The sequence below is a fragment of the Nannobrachium achirus genome, assembly GCF_963921795.1.
Source record: "Nannobrachium achirus genome assembly, chromosome: 10".
Taxonomy (NCBI): Eukaryota; Metazoa; Chordata; class Actinopteri; order Myctophiformes; family Myctophidae; genus Nannobrachium; species Nannobrachium achirus.
Window position 1 is genome coordinate 17,555,073 of NC_137819.1, and position 22,665 is coordinate 17,577,737.

Here is a 22,665-nt window from a genome sequence, read left to right on the forward strand (position 1 = left end):
TCAGGCAGTCTCTAGACCTCTGCTCCCTGCGTTTGTGGGAGTGTTGGTCTGAGGCAGCTCTTCAGTGAAGGCTTTCTCCAACACTTTCAGGACAGACCTGCGAAACACATCCTTGAAATCCTGACCCATGAACACGTACAGCAGCGGGTTCAGGCAGCTGTTGAGAAGTGCCAGGCCGAAGGTTATGGGCATCCAGTTGTAGAGCACATCATTCAGTGTTTCACTGAACTCTGTCCCCAGCAAATTTACAAAGCCAATCAGACGCATGATGTGATAGGGCACCCAGCACAGGAAAAATGTGGTGATAACAGCTGCTATGACTTTGAAGGGGCGACCTGATTGGCTAGCCAGCGTGCGTTTCTTCCTGAGCCGGTAGATGATGACAGAATAGCAGGAGACGATGATGGTGAAAGGGATCACAAATCCCATGAGGAAGCAAGTGATGATCATTGCCCCAAGTCGAAAGGTCCACAACTGATACGCTGCAGGTTTACTGTAGTCATCAGTGAGTGCATAGTTGTAGTAGCACTGGACCGTATCATTGTCGTAGGACTTTGTGTCCATAAAGATGAAGTGAGGAGAACTGAGAGCCAAGACCAGTACCCAGACACCCAGACTCACCCAAGACGCATTTCTGACACTGTGGTGGTTCTTGGCCCACACTGGCCACACTACACATACACATCTGTCAACACTGATGACCACCAGGATGTAGATGCTGGCATACATGTTCATGTAGAAAACGTTACCGTCCATTTTGCACATGAATTGACCAAAAGGCCAGTGTTCGTCCAGAGCTGTGGATGTGATGGTCAGGGGCAGGAGCGCTGTAACGAGGAAGTCGGCCACAGCGAGGTTAAGGTACCAAACAGTGTTGATGGTTTTCTTCATTTTGAAGCCTGTCACCCAGATGACAACACCGTTCCCCAAAACGCCGAGCACAGAGACCAGGCTGTAAATGACCAGGTACGTGATCTTAAGGGATTTGTTGACTTCACGTTGTTCATCATTGTAGTCATAATATTCATACTCTTCCCAGAAAGAGCCGCTTCCACCAGACAGATCCATCTCTTCATTGATATAAACAGCAGGTGTGGTCATAATCTCCATTATCGTCCTAAAAGCTAAAATAACAAAACAAAGGTTAATGTTTTAACACGCCATGTATTATTATTATTATACTGAAAATATTTGGTGCCAGGGATCCCCATAAGAGATTTGTGTGTGTGTGTGTGTGTGTGTGTGTGTGTGTGTGTGTGTGTGTGTGTGTGTGTGTGTGTGTGTGTGTGTGCGTGTGTGTGTGTGTGTGTGTGTGTGTGTGTGTGTGTGTGTGTGTGTGTGTGTGTGTGTGTGCCCAAAAGGAGGGCCAAACAGTTAGCAAGGTACTGCTCTGTATCAACTATTATACAAAGCCGCTCGATTTGGAGGAGGCGTTGTTTCCTTTATCCATGATTGTTGTCTGCTATGTTTGACTTGTATTGTATGTAACAACGTTCTGCCCTACATGCACTTTGTAACTGGCTGTTTTCCTAATTATCTAACTGCACTGATATTGTTTATGACCTTTGTACATTTGTGTACTTCTGCTTATGTGGTCATAAATAAACATTTCAAATATGTGTGTGTGTGTGTGTGTGTGTGTGTGTGTGTGTGTGTGTGTGTGTGTGTGTGTGTGTGTGTGTGTGTGTGTTTCTGTTAAAAAATAAGGAAGCACTGTTTACTGTTTGTTTTAAAAATGCTTGACAATTTTGAAAGTGCTTGAACATATTTGAAACACACACACACATTGGACAATAATAAACCTACATTTATCCAACAAAAAAAGTTGCAGATTCTGTTCTGATTTCTGACAGTGGCTGTCAATCAGTAGGACAGTGTGCAGCTGCAGTGAGTGAATGGATGGACCATGGCATATGAAAGGCAGAGGCACGCACAAGGAGCTTTACCGTGAAGAGCTCTAAACTACTATCCTGTACTATTCTTATGCAAACTTCTAATAAAGTAATCAATCAATCAATCAATCAATCAATCAATCAATCAATCAAAGTGTACCGATTTTTGTAAATTTTGGACAAAATCATCTGCTAAGGTTCCTAACAGGAGACATGTTCTCACAAATGATCACCTGCTAAGAGACGCTCATTGCTCCCCCTACTGAATCAAAAATAATAATAATAAAAGCTATCATAGACAAGCCTACTATTACTTAATACAGCTGATGAAATTTCATCAACATTTAGCTGGTGATATATTTTATTTATCGTAAGATAAGTTTTAAAAAGCTCTACATTCTAGATAGCAATCATGTCTATACAATAACAAGTAAAGTAAAAGAAAAACTACCTGTTTCAAAGTGTTGAAGAGACGAGTGAGGAGTGTCTTTGTTCAAACTGTGGTCTGTGTAGTGAGCACTGAGGCGCTCAGAGCAACTTACTGTATCTGTATAGCACCTTATGAGTGTCATATGCATGACAGCCAACCATAGTGCATCTTTGCAGAGAGGTTAAAATAACAACCATGTAAAATGGGGAAGTTGCATTTGTTTATGAGCTTAGTCACTTGAATAAACCACAGGACTACCGCTGAGTGCATTTGTAAGCATTAGAGGCACTTAACAATTCTGGGGCTCCAAGCAAAGCTCATGTTCGGTCATCAATATGTCAGTACACAGATAAATGTGTCTGTGGTGAGACGTGTCCTTGTCCGTGGCAAATGGCATTTGGACACTCTCAGAGTTACAGACCCATAATGGTCTATTTGGTTCCATTTGTACAATCTAAAGCTGGTTGCACACTGCACTGCAGTCTTTTGTTGCGTTTTGGAAATCCGAAATCCGGAGGCCAGGGAGAGAGCGAGGAAAGAGTGAGAGAGCAAGGGACTCAGTGCGACAGTTGTGAAAATTGGAAAAAAATCCACCCTGGTCCGAAAATAAATATGAAACGGGAGGCAGTGTGCAAACGTGATTGACATAACGTGAGGTTGATTTTTTTTATTCACGCGCTCCGAAATTCACTCCGATATTCGGCCCGAAAAACTCAGCTGTGTGCAAAGACCTTTAGAGTTACAGAACTGTAATATGGTCCATTTGGACCACCTTCAAGAAACCTCAAAGGTCGAACCTCTGCCCATTTAGGGCTCTTTTCACATTTAGGGCTCTGCACATTTAGGGCTCTTTGTCTGTTTCTAGTAACTTTGTTGTCATTATTATGTCCATGGCAAAAAGATAATTTAGGAAAAAAAAATGTCCACCACAAGCCAGCATGCATGGTGATGACTCCTCACGCGCACGCACACGCACACACGTACCCCATCATCATCTAAGGCAGCCATACATGGGCAACTGGGGGCCAAATGCCTTCACATAATCCCACAGAATATCGGATACATCTCTTACAATTCCTAAAATGCAAACATGACCCGCTCCAATTACTTCAGTCTATATTGGTATGGACTGGTAGCTTAACGACTAGTATTACAATTGTATCTTTTTTACCTCTATTGTATTTGTATTTTAGTTCATAAAGTTAACACAAGTATAATAAGACATTTAAAAACAAATCATTCAGGATTCCAATAAAAAAAAGGCAGATCTCAAACCCGTTCCGTTTTGAGCTTGTAGATCATCTATTTTTGCTATACTTTTGTGTGACACAGAATGACAAAATAGGGCATTGTTTACGAAAAAGGTTAAAAGCCAACAGTATATTGCAATGTGGCCCTCTGGAGTGAGTGTGGAAATATACTGGCCCTCTCCATCATCAAAGTTGCCCACCCCTGATCTAAGCCAATTAAAAGTGTCAGCAACAACTTGAGACTAAATAATATCCATTGGAACACCAGGTTCCTTCTTCCATCTTCCTTTTGGAAAATGTTTCGGTTTCCAGCCGACAGTGGAGGAAAAAAAGTACTAAAATGTTTTACTTGAGTAAAAGTATCAATACTGCAATGTATGTATGTACAACGCGATGCGATGCGTTGTGAGCTTGTAGATCAGCTATTTTCAAATATCCAAGGTATAGAATAGGGCTAAAGTGCATTAATGTATGTTTTATAATATAATCATTTATATCTGCAAAGTAACTATAGGAACTAAAGTTTTCAAATAAATGTAGTGGAGTAAAAGTACAATATTTGGATCCGAGATGTAGTGGAGTAGTAGTAAAATAACTGAAAACTGGAAATACTCAAGTAAAGTACAAATACCTCAAAACTGTACTTAAGTACAGTATTTAAGTAAATGTACTTAGTTACTTTACACCACTGCCAGCCAAAAGTGACGATATGCAAACTCAAAGTTGTATGATATGAGATCACTCTCTGAAACTACTCTGATGGATGATCTATGTGTGGTTTCACAAGCAGCCTGTTTCTTTTGTGCAAAGAGATAAAAAAAAATAGCAGCTTACACTTCAAGCTGCCATTACTTCCTGTTTAATGCTGGGTGTCAACCGTTTTAAGTTATTTTTAATGTCAGATTATATACATTCCCTTTGCCCTGCTGCAGTTAGTTACCCAAATGGTTACTAAATGTTTACTAAATACCATAATATCCACTTTAATGCCGGTACACACACTTTATACGGTATGATAAACTGTTAACTCTATTGTATACTATAGTGTACAGTATGTACAGTACATAGCACTTTATTTAAAATATAGGTTCAATGCTTTGATATATCTGTCTGACGTATTGTTGCTGTGTTGTCGGTTGTTGTGATAAATGGTAATTCAGCCATTCACACACAGATTCATACATATGAGGAAACCATGCAAGGCACCGACCTGCTCATCGGCAGCAACTATGGGTTCAGTGTCTTGCTCAAGGACACTTCGACACCCAGGATCGAACAAGCGACCGCTCTCTACCTCCTGAGCCACTGCTTTGTTTTTGTTTTTTTTGTTAAAGAGAAACCGCGATGGAAAGAATCCTTCAGTCTTGTGTTTTCATCCTGATACAATTACTGTATGTCAGAAAGTGCTTTTGTGCTAAACTTATTTGGATGCTGTCATGGCCGGCTCATGGGCAAGGGAGATCGATGTAAAAGTATAACAAATCATATTTATACAATAACAAAGGCAACTAAAGTGTACTGAAGATGTCTTAACGCAACATCACAGCTAGGATAAAGCCAAGGATACAATGAGGTGTCGATTGATTAAATCAGCTGTGCGTGTGTGTGTGTGTGTGTGTGTGTGTGTGTGTGTGTGTGTGTGTGTGTGTGTGTGTGTGTGCGTGTGTGTACCGGTGTGCGCATGAATGGAACATGATGTAATGCAAGGTGTGTGGATGGAAAGTAAGTCAAAACCTAAAGTAACAGCGGTAACATGGAGAGCTGAATGTCTTTCTCTAGATCTCACACAGGAGTGGCACGAACATGCATCTACTTATAGCCTATAAGCCATAACTTCTGCCCATATAGGGGCACATTTCTGCTAAAAGCTAATCCAAAGGCCAAAAACAAAGAAACAAATACTAAATTAAAATGTGTTTTATGACTGTGTGTATAATTAAAAACTCTGAAACCTGAATCAAGAATCAACTTTATTGTCACATCACTGGTTTACAGGTGTAACGAAGTGGGTGAACTATTGTATTTTGCATATTAAGCTCCATCATTTTGTTATTTTTCGTAAAGGGAGAAGAAATAAAAGGAGGGAGAGCAGGGAGAAAAATAAAAACTCAAACATTAAAGATGCAGGTCAAAGAGAATCTCCAAACAATTGGTTTTATAAAACTGTTACTTCAACATATTATTTGAGATATTTGTCATCATTTCAATCTTAGAGAATGTACTGAGAGGAAAGAGGTTTACAGTTCTATACATGAATTAAAGTACTGAATATCCAAAGGCAACCCTAAACCTGTGTCTCAGCCTAGTTTGTCTCTAGACTCGCCTGGTTTGTGGGAGTGTTGGTTGGTCTGAGGCAGGTCTTCAGCAAAGGCTTTCTCCAACACTTTCAGGACAGACCTGCAAAATACATCCTTGAAATCATGACCCATGAACACGTACAACAGAGGGTTCAGGCAGCTGTTGAGAAGTGCCAGGCCGAAGGTTATGGGCATCCAGTTGTAGAGCACATCATACAGTGTTCCACTGAACTCTGTCCCCTGCCAATTCACAAAGTCAATCAGATACATGATGTGAAAGGGCACCCAGCACAGGGAAAAAGCTGTGATAACAGCTGCAATGATTTTGAAGGAGCGACCTGATTGGCTGGCCAGCGAGCGATTCTTCCTGAGCCGGTAGATGATGACAGAATAGCAGAAGACGATGACGGTGAAAGGGACCACGAATCCCATGAGGAAGTGAAAGATGATCATGACCCCAGATATAACGTCCCGCAACTGCATCGCTGTAGGTTTACTGTAGTCATCAGTGAGTGCATAGTTGAAGTAGCACTCGACCTTATCATTGTCGTAGACGCAGGGCTTTGTGTCCTTAAAGATGAAGTAAGGGGAGCTGAGAGCCAAGGCCAGAACCCAGACACCCAGACTCACCCAAGACGCTTTTCTGACACTGCGGTGGTTCTGGGCCCACACTGGCCACACCACACATACACATCTGTCAACACTGATGATCACCAGGATGTAGATGCTGGCATACATGTTCATGTAGAAAATGGTACCTTCCATTTTGCACATGAATTTGCCAAAAGGCCAGTGTCTGTCCATAGCTCTTTCTGTGATGCTCAGGGGCAGGAACGCTGTAACAAGGAAGTCGGCAACGGCGAGGTTGAGGTACCAAACGGTGTTTGCGGTTTTCTTCATTTTGAAGCCCGTCACCCAGATGACAACACCGTTCCCCAACACACCGAGCACAAAGACGAGGCTCAAAATTACCAGGTACGCGATCTTGAGGGATTCGTTGATCTCCATTATCGTCCTAAAACCTAAAATAACAAAACAAAGGTTAATGCTCTGTTTTAACACACCATGTATTATTATACTGAAAATATTTGATGCCAGACCTTTACTAAATACAGTTGATGCAATTTCGCACGTCAACATTTTTTATATGTTAAAAATATGTTTAAATAACCATATTCTAGATAGCAATCATGTCTATACCAGGGGTTTTCAAAGTGGGTGCCGGTGCACCCTGGGGTGCCATGACAGCAGTCCACGGGTGCCGTGAGATAATTTGATAATATTTAGAATTTATTTGGACACTCATTTTAAATTTGAAGTACAAAGTTATTTTCAGTTAATTCTAACCAAAATGGCTATTATCTCAACGTTTTCCTCACATAATCGCTAAAATGTGCTATGAAAATTACAAGGTGATGCAGGGAGTAAAGATTATGAATATAATGTAGGGGTGCCTAGGATGAAGAAAATATGTATAGGGGTGCCCTGAGCCAAAAAAGTTTGGGAACCACTGGTCTATACAATAACAAGTAAAGTAAAATAAAAGATACCTGTTTCAAAGTGTTGGCGAGAGGTCAGTCAGAGGAGTGTCTTTGTTCAACCTGTGGTCCGTGAACACTGAGGAGCTCAGAGCAACTTATAGCACCTTATGGGTGTCATATCATATGCATGACACCAACCCTTCAGAAATGTAAAAATAACAACCATGTACAATGGGGAAGTTGCATTCGTTTATTATTAAAAGCGAGTTTAGTTGGAAAATGTGTCACTTGTTCACAAAATGAATAAACCACATAAACCGCTGTGTGTATTTGTAGAGGCACTGGTAGATTTAGCTATTCTGGGCTCCAAGCTAAGCTCAAAATGAACCCACCCCCCTTCCCCCGCCTCTCACCACAGACTGCACAATTATTTGTTGTCGTAACCAATAACCTTAGCTACTGTAGGATGAATGACCTAATACATCATTTTAGATTGTTAAAAGAGTGTCAGTAGCTAAACTAGCTAGCCTACCAGAGAGTAACGGAGCTAACAAAGGATAATTTAGCTCAGGCCAAGATTATAATGAATTCCAATTAATTTGTAGGTATCTGCAAGCTCAACATTTAATACTAAATATTTTAATGTCCTCATAATATACCGAAAATATACAGCGCACATATGCAAACATTTCAGTGCTGATTAGACCATGTTAACATTTGTGCAGACCCTGATTATTATTTATTTATTGTATTTTAAATATACGTTAAGACAATAATATTGATGACGGAAGACTGCTCAATTGATGTCAACGCATCACTGCATGCAGTGCAGAGTCCATACTGTACAGCTCTGTGTAGGCAACTTAAAGGAGTAGTTCACCCCCAAAATGACTATTTTTCTATTGATTACTCATGCCATGGAGTCTTGAGTTCAATAATATATATTTATTTTTTTGTTTCAGTCGCACTCCTAAGACAATAATTTCATTACAATAAATGTACCCCCATTGATTCCGGATGGGGACCCAAATGCATTCGGGTCCCCATCCGGAATCAATGCGGGTAAATATATTATTGCGGCCGTAGGTCGCAGTTTAGTATCAAAACCTCCACCGGCCGTGGTCGGTCGGTCGGACGGTCGGTCGGTCACACGTCACACGTCACACCTTTGCCCTGCTCATATCTCCGCATCAGTATGACATCACACCACATGTGTACACAAACCTTTGTGTACGTTGCTGTGGCAACAGTCTGTTGTTGCTGGTCTGTTAGTGTACGTTAGCAACCACCTTAGCAACCATGGTTTTACCCTAGCAACCAACTGTTTACCCTAGCAACCAACTGTTTACCATAGCAACCATGTTTTTTTACCCTAGCAACCAACTGTTTACCATAGCAACCATTTTTTAGCAACCAACTGTTTACCATAGCAACCATGTTTTTTTTACCTTAGCAACCAACTGTTTACCATAGCAACCATGTTTTTTACCCTACATCCCTCCATATATGGAGATAACCGACGAATCTCACTAAGTCTGACCTCACAAGCCCCATATTTGGACACGAACAACATATAACTCCATATATAGAGACATAGCTGCTGACATCAGTATGACATCACACTGCTGACATCAGTATGACATCACACCGTACACAAATGACCCTTATATAAGACCGGCATTATTTACCGACAGATTTCACGATGTAAAGTCCAGTTCAACATTTCAAACACCAAAAATGGTAAAATACCAAACAATACAGGTTCTCAGGGTTCTTGAAGATCAAGAGTCTTGGTCAAATACTTCTGTTGGTTTCTGCACTGATCATTTATACAATTCAGCTGTGTTTGCTCGTGTCATCATGATGAGGTCATAAATCAGCCATGCCCAAATATAGATTTTACGGGTTTACATGCTTACTCAGTTATTCGTTATGTGAAAGTCCTATGACGTCTATGATATCTGACATCATCATACATACATTCCCTTTTATGCCCATAAATGGAGATCCCCTCTGTAGAACCAGCCACTGACATCACTGTAATGTCAGGGGAACCAAATCCCTTTTATGCCCATATATGGAGATCCCTGTGATGCCAGGGGAACCAACTCCCTTTTATGCCCACCTATATGGAGATATGGAGATCCCCGTGTTGCCAGGGTAACCAAATCCATTTTATGCCCATATATGGAGATCCCTGTGATGCCAGGGGAACCAAATCCCTTTTACGCCCATATATGGAGATCCCTTATGTCATCAATATTAAGCCCATATCTGTGAATATCTATGGGTACCAGATGTCTCCATATATGGTTAAATGGTCCGATATACAGTACATCACTGGCCAGAAGACCAAGAAATGGTGCAACCTCGCCCTTTGCTTTTCTCCCTTAGGCATCTTACTGGTAGGTAGTTTAATGAGGATTGCAGTATGGTGGTAGGTAGGTAGTTATGGCCTTTGATGTAAGATTTTCACTTTCTAGGATAACTATATTTGCTATTCCCAGATGATGCCCTTTTAGGGTACCCCTCATGCCCATATATGGAGATCCCCAGGCTTTACTAATTAACATAAGTTTTATGCCCATATATGGAGATCATTGTCCCCATGTCATCAGATATATGGGCATAAATGGACACAGGCAAACTAGATGGGCTGTATGGATATCCAGATGTGTGATGTAAGTGTTTTATTCCAAATGTGGCACCCCACAGACATATTTCCAGAAACAAATTAAATCCCTTTCATGCCCATATATGGAGATTTCTGATGTCATCAATCCCAGGCCCTGTAAAAAACATGGTTGCTATGGTAAACAGTTGGTTGCTAGGGTAAACAGTTGGTTGCTAGGGTAAGAAAACATGGTTGCTATGGTAAACAATTGGTTGCTAGGGTAAACAGTTGGTTGCTAGGGTAAAAAAAACATGGTTGCTGTGGTAAACAGTTGGTTGCTAGGGTAAACAGTTGGTTGCTAAGGTAAAAAACATGGTTGCTATGGTAAACAGTTGGTTAGTAGGGTAAACCTTCAATGATTTTGACATCTTGTTACTAATCTGTCGGTAGATAATGCCGGTCTTATATAAGGGTCATTTGTGTACGGTGTGATGTCATACTGATGTCAGCAGTGTGACAGGAGATAAGCGACCAACGGTCGCTTATCTCCCGATTAGGGAGTCTTACTGGTAATCGTATTTTTGTCGTAGGAATGCGAAAATTACCAAAAAATATTATTGAACTCAAGTCTCCATGGTGTAGATATATAGTCATTTTGGGGGTGAACTACTGCTTTAAGCCTTCATTCGATGAGATAAATGACTCACATGCTGCAACGGAGGAGGAAAGAGAACACATTTTGTTATAGGCCTCCTACACAGGTCTAGGTTTTAAGAGCATGGTTTGTTGGTTTCCTTATCATAAACATGAAGTTTTGCCCCAAAAATTGTGTGCAAGTGTTGGACACTTGCGCAATTGTTGCACTGGCACTGCTAATGCTAATCCAATGGCAAAAACACACAAACAATATTTTAAATTTGAAACCTGAATCAAGAATCAACTTCATTGTCACATATCTCTGGTTTACAGATGTAAAGAACTGGGTAGAATAAAAATATTATATTTTGCATAAGCTCCATCATTTTGTTGTTATACAAAAAAGGGAGCAGACATAAAAAGATGCACGTCAAAGAGAACCTCCCTTTTAAAATTTTACTTAAAGGGGTAGGTTTTTTTTTCTATTGATTACTCACGCCATGGAGACTTGTGTTCAATAATATTTGTTTTTTTGTATTTATCGCATTCATAATACAAAAAATATATTATTGTAAATGTACCCCCATTAATTCCGGGTGGGGAATGCATTTGGGTCCCCATCTGTAATCAATGGGGGTAAATGTATTGTAATCAAATTTCTGTCTTAGGAATGTGACAAAAAACTAAAAATATTATTTAACTCAAGTCTCCATGGTGTGAGTAATCAATAGGAAAAAAGCCATTTTGGGGGTGAACTACTCCTTTCAAACATATTACAGATATGTTTCAACATTGTATCAATCTTGGAGGACGTATTGAGAAGAAGAGACATTTTTTACATATTAAAGTACATCCAAAGACAACCCTAAGCCTGTGTCTCAGCCAAGGCAGTCTCTAGACTTTTGCTCCCTGGGTTTGTGGAAGTGTTGGTCTGAGGCAGCTCTTCAGTGAAGGCTTTCTCCATCACTTTGGGGACAGAACTGCGAAGCACATCCTTGAAATTCTGACCCATGAACACGTACAACAGCGGGTTCAGGCAGCTGTTGAGAAGTGCCAGGCCGAAGGTTATAGGCATCCAGTAGAGCACATCATACAGTGTTTCACTGAACTCTGTCCCCAGCAAATTCACAAAGTCAATCAGACACATGATGTGAAAGGGCGCCCAGCACAGGAAAAATGTGGTGATAACAGCTGCAATGATTTTGAAGGGGCGACCTGATTGGCTGGCCAGCGAGCGATTCTTCCTGAGCCGGTAGATGATGACAGAATAGCAGGAGACGATGATGGTGAAAGGGACCACGAATCCCATGAGGAAGCGAGTGATGATCATGACCCCAAGTCGAAAGGTCCACAACTGATACACTGCAGGTTTACTGTCGTCATTGGTGAGTGCATAGTTGTAGTAGCACAGGATCTTATCATTGTCGTAGGACTTTGTGTCCTTAAAGATGATGTAGGGGGAGCTAAGAGCCAAGGCCAGAACCCAGACACACAGACTCACCCAAGACGCCTTTATGACACTGCGGTGGTTCTGGGCCCACACTGGCCACACCACACATACACATCTGTCAACACTGATGACCACCAGGATGTAGATGCTGGCATACATGTTCATGTGGAAAACAGTATCGTCCATTTTGCACATGAATTTACCAAAAGGCCAGTGGCCGTCCAGAGCTGTGTATGTGATTCCCAGAGGCAGGAACGCTGTAACGAGGAAGTCGGCCACAGCGAGGTTGAGATACCAAACAGTGTTGATGGTTTTCTTCATTTTAAAGCCTGTCACCCAGATGACAACACCGTTCCCCAACACGCCGAGCACAAAGACCAGGCTGAAAATGACAAGGGACACGATCTTGAGGGATTCGTTGACATCGTATTCATACTCTTCCCAGAAAGAGCCGCTTCCATCAGACAGATCCATCTCTTCATTGCTATAAACAGGAGTTGTGGTCATAATCTCCATTATCGTCCTAAAACCTAAAATAACAAAACAAAGGTTAATGCTCTGTTTTAACACGCCATGTATTATTATACTGAAAATATTTGGTGCCAGGAATCCCCATATGATATTTGTATTGTTAATATATTTCATTAGTATGTGTGTGTGTGTGTGTGTGTGTGTGTGTGTGTGTGTGTGTGTGTGTGTGTGTGTGTGTGTGTGTGTGTGTGTGTGTTGGTAAATGTGGTTTAACGGGACAATTGGCCTGAATACACACCACACTAACAGGACATTTTGGATTAGCAGGACAGGACTGGTGTCCTGCTAATTCATGGACAATTCTGAAATAGCAGAAGTGTTTCTATTGGTCTAGAGAGCCCAAATCCACCTTTTTTTTTTATGTCCTGTTAATACACATACACCCGACTTTTTTGTGTCTGAACAGCGCCCCCATAGGTTGTGTAATGCTACTGCATGTTCATACACAAGCTCATGAATATTCACACACAGTGTATGTTTTGAAGCACCTGATTGGCTGGGTGTCAGAGTCCTGTTAATGCACATACATGTTTTTATGAACATTTCAATGACATAGCATTTTGGGTGAATAACGTTAGTCATAAACACTCTTCAGGGGTCTGCCATTATAATAGCAACACCACAGGCCCCATGTGGCCCCCAGGGGCCCCTGGCTGCCATAAGCACACCGTTGCTCCGATCCACACTAAACTTGGCACACACACCGTTCAGGGGTCTGCCATTATAATAGCAACACCAAGGGCCCCATGTGGCCCCCAGGGGCCCCTGGCTGCCACAGGCACACCGTTGCTCTGATCCACACTAAACTTGATTGTACAAACACCGTTCTGGGGGTCTGCCATTATAATAGCAACACCACAGGCCCCACGTGGCCCCCAGGGGCCCCTGGCTGCCACAGGCATACCGTTGCTCCGATCCACACTAAACTTGGCACAAACACCGTTCAGGGGTCTACCATTATAATAGCAACACAAGGGGCCCAATGTGGCCCCCGGGTGCCCCTGGCTGACACAGGCACACCGTTGCTCCGATCCGCACTAAACTTGATTGCACAAACACCGTTCAGGGGTCGGCCATTATAATAGCAACACAAGGGGCCCAATGTGGCCCCCAGGGGCCCCTGGCTGCCACAGGCATACCATTGCTCCGATCCACACTAAACTTGATTGAACAAACACCGTTCAGGGGTCGGCCATTATAATAGCAACACAAGGGGCCCAATGTGGCTCCCAGGGGCCCCTGGCTGCCACAGGCACACCGTTGCTCCAATCCACACTAAACTTGGCATAAACACTGTTCAGGGGTCTACCATGTTGGTGGTTTGCCACACCATGGGCCTGCAACATGATTTGCATAACATACAGACAATGTTTCTTAATTATACAAATTTAACCAGATATTGCAATTGTTGTATTGTTATTTTGTGTAATAATTAATCAAAACGTCCCAAAAAATCACGTTTATATTAATGTCCATTTTCCAAGTTTGCCAACATTTTAGCTCACTCCAAGGAGGCTATGCATATTTTACAAACCACTCATCCAATTGACTGTACATTTTGTGGTTCTTACATGTTTCTATTTTTTATTAATGAATTGCATTTGTTTTCTTAATGAAAATCTTGGCCGGATTTAAAAGGCATTTTTAGAATCGGCCCCAGGCCTAAATGGATTAATGCAGTGGTTCTCAACCTTTTCAGGACACAACCCCCTAAATTAATAATAATAGCAGATCTACATGCTCACGAGGATGTAGATTGGCTATTTTCACAATTTCTGCATAATATTTGTCAATTTGGCCAATGTTTAATTTAAACTGTCACTCTAGAGGTATTAGAAAGTACTTAAACTGTCACTTTAAAAATGTGTAGCTATACAAGTGATGACCATGGTAATCAAATGGCTATTCGCATAACAGGTTTACCAGGCAGGCAGTGAGTGGTGGGCTTGCACATACCCCCCTATTCATATGGATAGGCTACTTTAACACCTACTGTAGGTTTCCAGCGGTGACTGTATGTGCATTGTGCGTGTCTCAGGCTACCTGGCTCCATTACTGTGATAGATGAGATTTGTTCAAAGCAAACTTTTAGTTAGCACGCACACATCTAAAGGTGCTCGTGCATGTGACGTCAATAAATGACCGTCCGCCCTGAAAAGAAAACCCCAAAGCACCACTGGTCGCAGCTCTGCACAGTCATGTATGCTGATCAGCGTAGCTCCTATATACAGTATCACATGACCACATCATGACCATGACATCATGTACAGTACATATGAGTTTAAGTTAACTCCGACATACAGGAGTAGGCAGGCACCCAGGCACCATTTTTACCCTTGGGTAAAGATGCTAATTAAGTTCAAGCCTACAGATCATTTTGGTCACTTTATCATCTAATCAGGCTTTTATGAACACCCTGAACAGTTTTTAATATTTATATATTTGATGTAAATGTTATCTTTCCCCCCAGGCTCAGGGCCTCTCCACATACACACCCATTGTAACTTCAAACTTCATTAAAAACACACACTATTTTTTTCTGGTGACTCATACTACCCTCCTAATACGTGAGCAGGCCGTGTTTTCTCAATAACCCTTTTCATTTATTTTTAATAATTCTTTGGGAAAATTTGAAAAATTAAAATTATTACAAATAAATGAAAAATTGTATCGAAAAAAAACATGGCCTGCTCATGTATTAGGAGGGTAGTATGAGTCACCAGAAAAAAATATAATGGAGTTTGAAGTTACAATGGGTGTGTGTGGGGAGAGGCCCTGAGCCTGGGGAGGCAGACCCATGCAAGGTTTTTTAAATGGAATATCCCTTTAAATCCCGATACTGATTCTAGAATTATTCCTCTACACAGTATTACACAGTATAGGCAAAATTCTTGTGTTACGAATTGTGTGTACATCTTGTAGATCAGTGACTTCACTAGCCTTCAGATACAGTATATGACACCAAAGTAGCTTACTACAATTCTAAGGTCAAATTATTCTAAATAAGCTTGTGACCTTGACCTTTTATCACTGAACTGTACTGTCTGTACTGTACTGTCTGTACTTTTACTGTACTGTAAAAACAGTGCAGTAAAAGTTTGTTTATCGGTGATGACACTGATTGACAAATTGTAGCATTTCCTGTGGGATCATAAAGCACCAAATAGAGTGTCTCGTTTGGCTTGAATAAAGCATAGCCTTATTAGCCTACTACCAAGGTTGTCCCGAATATGCCATTTCCTCATATGTGACACAATGTTACTATAGTCCGGCCAGTTTGTGCAGTATTTTGATGGAATCGCGCACTTTTTTGCCTGAAATGCTCGGACTACAATCAGTCTAACCTGCTTGATTCCTCCAGACTCAAATCTAATCCTCATCTCCTTGCTTGAGGGAGCAGGGATTTAAAGTTCCTTGAAGTACACAAGTTCCTTGAAGTACACAATAAAGAGGAGCTCAAGTGGGACACAACGCACGTGAGGATAAAGAATTTGCAACTATATTGCTTTTATCGCCTGAAGAGGTTCGGAGTCTAGGCTACTGCATCCTCAGGCTGGACTACAATAGCTCCATTGAGAGTGTTCTGTCAAACCTGGATTCGCCCACGAGAATTATTAAAGTTATATCACTGGATTGATCCAGACAGACAAACAGTCTTTTAATTATATAAAAGAAAATAATGTGTGAATTAAATCAAACAAGCCACCTGTCCTGTTCTCTGATTGGCTGTAGCACGTCTCTACTCTCAGTGCTGTCACAACCCATGTTAGGCTTTTAGGTTATAGGACGGCAAAAGGATCATCTGGGCTAGCATGTTGCATTGTGAACCGGGCTTAAGAAATCTGTTATACAATCCGGGATGAGGTGCGTGTGTGCGCGTGTGCGTGGGTGCATCCGGCAGTGGTAGGTCACGTCAGACAGTGGGTAGGTAGGAGTCTATGGCATCTCAGTGATGTCATGATGACTCAGACATGCAACAAATCGGTCATATATCTGCACAAAAAGGGGTAAATTGCCCCCATTGATTACGGAAGGGTACTTTAGAAATCTGAAGATACCCTTACACTTAAACCTTATGCTGTATGTTTACTGTTCAGAGAGAAAGCAATGGTGCACAGTCATTTAGATAATCATCTGGGGACCCCCTCCCCAAAATAATTCCCTGACCCAGAGGTTGATAACCACTGCTTTAACTAACCAGAACAAAAAAATAAGCCATGTGCATAGATTACACAGATTATGAGTTCCATTTGGTTCCATTTGTATATAGTCACTAGTAAGACTACCCTAAGCATAAAGTAACACGTAGGATTTACTTTCACACATATTCACAGTATTTAAAGCCTTGCCTTGTACAGACTGCATACAAACAAACCAACTGACTGTGGGGGGAGGGGCAGCTTCTCACTCACACAGTTTTGAGTGAGTGCAGTGAGGGAGATGGGGGATGGGGGATGGGCAGGCAGCACAGGTGAATTTGATCAGTGGCTGATTGCATTGCAAGCTAGTAATCAGCAAGTGGGCTACAGTGGAAAGAATGAGTGAAAGGGTTTCCCTGCACAAGGTGAAATCTTTGAAAAGAGTGGAGGAGAGCTTAACTCAAATTGGTTAACAATCGGCCGGCAGACAGGCAGGCAGGCAGGCAGATAGACAGACAGACAGACAGACAGACAGACAGACAGACAGACAGACAGACAGACAGACAGACAGACAGACAGACAGACAGACAGATAATGTTAATTTAACCTTGCATCATGAGACTTAGTGTTCATTTGGTTCCATTTGTACTGTCAGAGCAGTGTAGATGTTGTTGACTAAAACTATGACGAAAAGTATTTGTCGATTGCATTTCTTTCACTGACAAAAACTAAATAAAAACTAAGCTGTGATGACTAAAACTAAGACTAATTATATTGACAATTTCGTCAACAAAATCAAAACTAGACTAAAACGTTAGGGAGGGACTAGTGGAGTAGAGAGTCATTTTATGTTTGGTTGTTCTCAAGTGTTGCGTGCTGAAAATAGCAGATCTACAAGCTCACAACGTGTCGCGCAACGCGTTGTGAGCTTGTAGATCTGCTATTTTCAGCACACAACCAAGTGTAAAATCACTCATAACGATGCCATCAAGGCCTGCCAAAATACATTTTAGTTGACTAAATGAACTGTAGATTTAGTCGCCTAAAAATGTATGATATTTAGTCGACTAAAATTAGACTAAAACTAAAACTCTTCAGGTCACTAAATTATGACTAAAATTAAATGACATTTTATTCAAAACTAAATCAAAATTTGTTGTCAAAAACAACAGTGTCAGAGTCCCTGGGCCTGAACAGTGGTTCTCAAAGTGGATTCCAACCTGGAATTCACTTTGAGAACCACTGTGTGAACAGAATATGAACATTTTTACATAACAGCATGGTAGCAATATCAGAATAATGATAGTTGACAAAGTAACCATCTTGGTGGTGCCGGTGGTGATAACATTAATATCCAAAGAAAACATTTGCCTTGTCATGGCATGTTCGGGGACATCATGAGCATTTAGCAATACAAAAGATTTGCATTCATTCAACCTTTATTTAATTTCTCGAAAAGATCAATTGAGGGAGATCCTCATTTACTACTTTATTGAAAATAGATGTTTTGATTTATGTAAATGTGGGGGTTTCTGGACTAACGCTGGTATTAAACATAATTCTGGAAAAAGTAGCCTATTTATACATTTGCAGGCAACTGAATAATGGGGATGCAGTAACGCACTGTAGCTTATGAGATACTGCAAATCAATTATCAAATTATAATTGCCATAATTATTCCTTGCAGCTACAAAAATGATGTCATACAACATGTAACTCAACATTAAAGTAGGGCTGGGTGATAAATCTCAGACCTGACTTTCTTTTTTTTTAAGATTAGTTTTTTGGGCTTTTTATGCCTTTATTTGTTAGGATAGTAGACAGACAGGAAATGGGGAGAGAGATGGGGAATGACATGTGGCAAAGGTCGTCCGGATCGAACCGGCGACCTGCATACCTAGACTTGTGGATCTGCTATATTTTAAAGATTCACTTAATTTTTCTTCCTGTGCATTTACCCGCTGGAAAAAACAATGTCATTGCTTAATTGCAGTGCACTTAAAACTGACCCAAAAACAACAAATGTATCGATAATTTATACCTACAATCGACAGGCTGCAGTCTAAGGCAGATTTTGGTTTCGGAAAATGATTTGAAAAATGCTCCCTTCAAATGTTCTGGGTAGCTATAATCACTGTAGCAGGTCCCCCAGCAGCAACGTTTCACCATGGCCGTAATAATGTAATATAAATGTTTTTGATATTAATTTGCCTATATACCAGTAAGACTCCCTAATCGGGTCACATTTATGATCGGCTACTTTTGACTATTTTCCCATATTTTTTTCCCAGGGGGTCCGTGGGGAGCCCTGGCAGTGGCTGGGCCCCTGGGTACCCCCTGGGTGCTGGCCCCGTCTCTCCCGGTCGATGGGGGGCCAAGGTACGGGCTTTTTAGCGGGTTATGGGAGCCAACTTTGGGTGGAAGTGTTTTGCTACGCTGTCGTCCAATCCTCACAGTTAGGGAGAGGGCTTTGCGACAGATCAATCATGCAGTAATCATGCAGATCTACAAGCTCGCAGCACGAAGCATTGTGAGCTTGTAGATCGTCTATTTTTTGGCAAAGAGATTTGGTAGAGAGTGAAAAACTACTGTATCAAGTACATATATTATGTACCTTTTACCAATTATAGAGGGTTTAAATAGTACTGGATATGCAGCTCGGCAAATAAAAGGTGAATTGATCCCAGTGTATGACAGAGGATGATATCACGATAAATTAAATCTCCACAATATGATTATTGTGAGTGTTTTTTATCACGATAAACGATAATATCGTATATTGTCCCATCCCTACGGTCTGAGGTGCTTTGGCGGTCTTCCCCGAATTTTGTCTGATTACAGCGGGGCAGGGCTACATTCCTGTGTCCTACAAAAAATAAATGTTGAACCTTGTTCATGATTGGTGTGTTTTTCAGCTATAGTTTTTGGTCTTATAACCCTTCCAGTAAATCTCTTATGAAAATCTCTAAAGAAGTCAAGAATAACAGACGAGCTGTAAAGTTAACTTCACAAAGCTTAAGTCTATTGACCCCTCAGTCATGACATTTTCAATGTCCCCCTTCGACCAAGATGGATGAAAATGCTAGTTTGTTCACTGCAGAACTTTATTAACAGTAGCTCAACATTGAAGATGTTGAAATCACATCTCTCAGCCTGTTCTCAGGCCTGCTAAGTCACACACTCACACTCATATTGCATTGAATTGTAGTTTACCATCTCAGTGGCACCAACAACACTTAGTTAGTGAGCTTTGTATCGATGTCATTCCAGTCCTGCATGTTTACTGGCTTATATTCCACTTGTATGGTTGATCCTGAGGGCAAGTCAGGTGTTGAAACAGTAACACACCACTGTAGGCAAGAGACATTGACCGAAGTGCTGTACATGGTGCATAAATGACAAACAGGCCTACCAGTAAGACTCCCTAATCGGGAGATAAGCGACCGTCAGGTCACATGTATACACAAAGACGGATGTAACTGGCATTGGTTCCTAGTTGTGTGGACAATGTATAGTTTTGGTTGGCTCAGAGAATGTGGGGTGTACCGATTTTCGTGATTTTAGGGCAAAATTTGTAGGAGCAGTGTCAAAAAATGTGTTTGAAAAAATCGGCCTGATGGGGGCGCTATATGGGACAGATCCATGTTGATGACATGAGTGTAGACATACTGTGTAGCGATTTGCGCAGGAAAATTAAGGAACATTAAAAGCCAGCGAAAAAACAAATGTGTCTTAGGAAGAGATTTAAAAACATCAATAGAATGCCTTGTTTGTGTTTAGCTATGTCACATTTAATCACATTTGACCCTTAAATACCCTGCAGTGACATATTTTCATGTGTTTAATTGCAGCTGTCCTGTTAATGTAGTTAGTCCTGTTAATTCACATGGGCGGAGCTTAGAACCTAATTATCTAATGTCCTCCTAATGTAGGATTTTGTCAGATTGTTAAAACTTGAGTTGTGTTGAGTTTATTCAACTTTTGAAGTGAAATATGTGTTCTATGGCTCAAAATAGATTTTTTGACATGCTCCACATATTAGTAAAGCAAGTGGAAAGTGGTGTCCTGCTAATGTTGTAAACCGCAGGTTTGAGCTAAAGGGTCCTGCTAAACCACATCTACCAGTATAGGTGTGTGCGAGCGCGTGCGTGCGTGCGTGCATATATATATATTTTTTTCTATTTTTTCTCCTGCTATGCGGCTGAAATATGGAATGCTCTACAGACTGCCTTAATGGAGTTTAAATCCCTACTCTCCTTTAAAACCGCTCTGAAAAGTCACTTACAGGTGGCTGCAACTCAAAACTGGTAAAAAAAAAAAAGCCTGATCCTGACCCTTTTACTGTAAATATCAATTATTATCTGTTTTTTCTGATTGTGTCATGATGTTTTTTTTGCATAGTACTGTGTTCATTTGTCTGTCATTTAATGTTTTCATGAATTGAGTACAAAAGACCCCAATGCAAACAAGCCATTGCGCATTCTTGTGGTCTTTAATCGTTTTAGCAGACCTTGTATCTGAACTTTACTAGAGCTCTTCACAGGCCCAAGGATTCCAAAATTAAGGACCCATACGGTTCCGTTCCTTGTGTTTTATCATAATCACTCGGGCGGGTCGGAATCGGTCGCATTGCCTCGGAACTCTGGGTCTGTCTATGTGTAATACACAAGTGGTAACCGAGAAGACCCTTACTACTGTGTAACAGTCACAGGCCCGGCCCCCTCTTGCACCCTCACGCGGACCACCTTTCCCTCCCCTGCGCATCCGTGAAAACCGGTTTTACCAAGTTGCAAATACTCGAAAACAAAGGTGACTTGCTTGAAACACACATTTGCATATGGTTGCAACCTTCACTTAAGCCGTTGAGTCCTACAGTACCACCAGGCCTGGTGTGACTGTGTGTGCACTGATGAGGAGAGAAACGTAATAAAGTGCTGTTTAACTTGTGTGATGTTTGAGGCTGGTTTAGGATTGAGATGTATGCTGTGCAATGCATGTGTAGTGATGCGCAGGAGCGGGAATCGAACACCACTCTCCCACTCGCCAGTCCGACACCCAAACCACTGTGCCAATAGAGCTGAGCTCGATTGGCAGGGCGTTTGCGGGTCGGTTTATTGGCTGGGGCTACAATCACCCCCTCGGTCTTTTGAAGCGCGTCCTCGCGCTTCACACTTCACGCCGCGGACCACCGCACACGACGTCCCTCATGTCCCTCAAGCAAGGATATCACGCTCCTCATCCTGCCGACAACGCCAGATTGTAGTGATGCGCAGGAGCGGGAATCGAACACCACTCTCCCACTCGCCAGTCCGACACCCAAACCACTGTGCCAATAGAGCTGAGCTCGATTGGCAGGGCGTTTGCGGGTCGGTTTATTGGCTGGGGCTACACATGCATACCATACTGCAAGCTGCCAGGTTGATTAGAAAACATACCTCTGGACTTCACAGAATGGCTTAAAGCGATCCTTTCTCCCTTAATACGGCTTTTGTCTTTGATGTTAATATAGATTCCATGGCAACCAGCAAATTGGACAATAATAAACCTACATTTATCCAGCACAAACAAGTTTGCAGATTCTGTTCTGACTTCTGACAGTGGCTGTCAATCAGTGGGACAGCACGTGGCTGCAGTGAGTGAATGGACCTCGGCACATGAAAGGCAGAGGCACGCACAAGGAGGTTTACCGTGACGAGCTCTAAACTGTACTGTCCTGTACTATTCCTATGCAAACTTCTAATAAAGTAATCAATCAATCAATCAATCAATCAGTCAATCAAAGTGTAGAGATGTTTGACAATTTTGGACAAAATCATCTGCTAAGGCTCCTAAAAGGAGACATGTTCTAAAGCACAAATGATCACCTGCTAAGAGACGCTCATTGCTCCCTCTGTTACTGAATCAATATTACTACATACAGCTGATGAAATTTCACACATCAACAT

The 22,665-nt window shown here is 41.6% G+C and overlaps 3 protein-coding genes across 3 annotated transcripts; all 3 read right to left on the reverse strand.

Annotated features, from left to right (window-relative positions):
• Positions 1-1,110, reverse strand: LOC308292871 (chemerin-like receptor 1; the record flags this gene model as incomplete). The annotated part of the gene is made up of 1 exon (XM_080735295.1): positions 1-1,110. One exon carries the CDS (start codon positions 1,108-1,110, stop codon positions 1-3), a length of 1,110 nt encoding a protein of 369 aa, XP_080591421.1.
• Positions 1,111-5,869: 4,759 nt separating this feature from the next.
• LOC308292872 (chemerin-like receptor 1) lies at positions 5,870-6,877 on the reverse strand (the record flags this gene model as incomplete). The annotated part of the gene is made up of 1 exon (XM_080735296.1): positions 5,870-6,877. The coding sequence occupies one exon, from the start codon at positions 6,875-6,877 to the stop codon at positions 5,870-5,872; it is 1,008 nt and encodes a 335-aa protein (XP_080591422.1).
• Positions 6,878-11,465: 4,588 nt separating this feature from the next.
• LOC308292873 (chemerin-like receptor 1) lies at positions 11,466-12,566 on the reverse strand (the record flags this gene model as incomplete). Its single annotated transcript, XM_080735297.1, has 1 exon — positions 11,466-12,566. One exon carries the CDS (start codon positions 12,564-12,566, stop codon positions 11,466-11,468), a length of 1,101 nt encoding a protein of 366 aa, XP_080591423.1.
• Between the last annotated feature and the right edge of the window lie 10,099 nt (positions 12,567-22,665).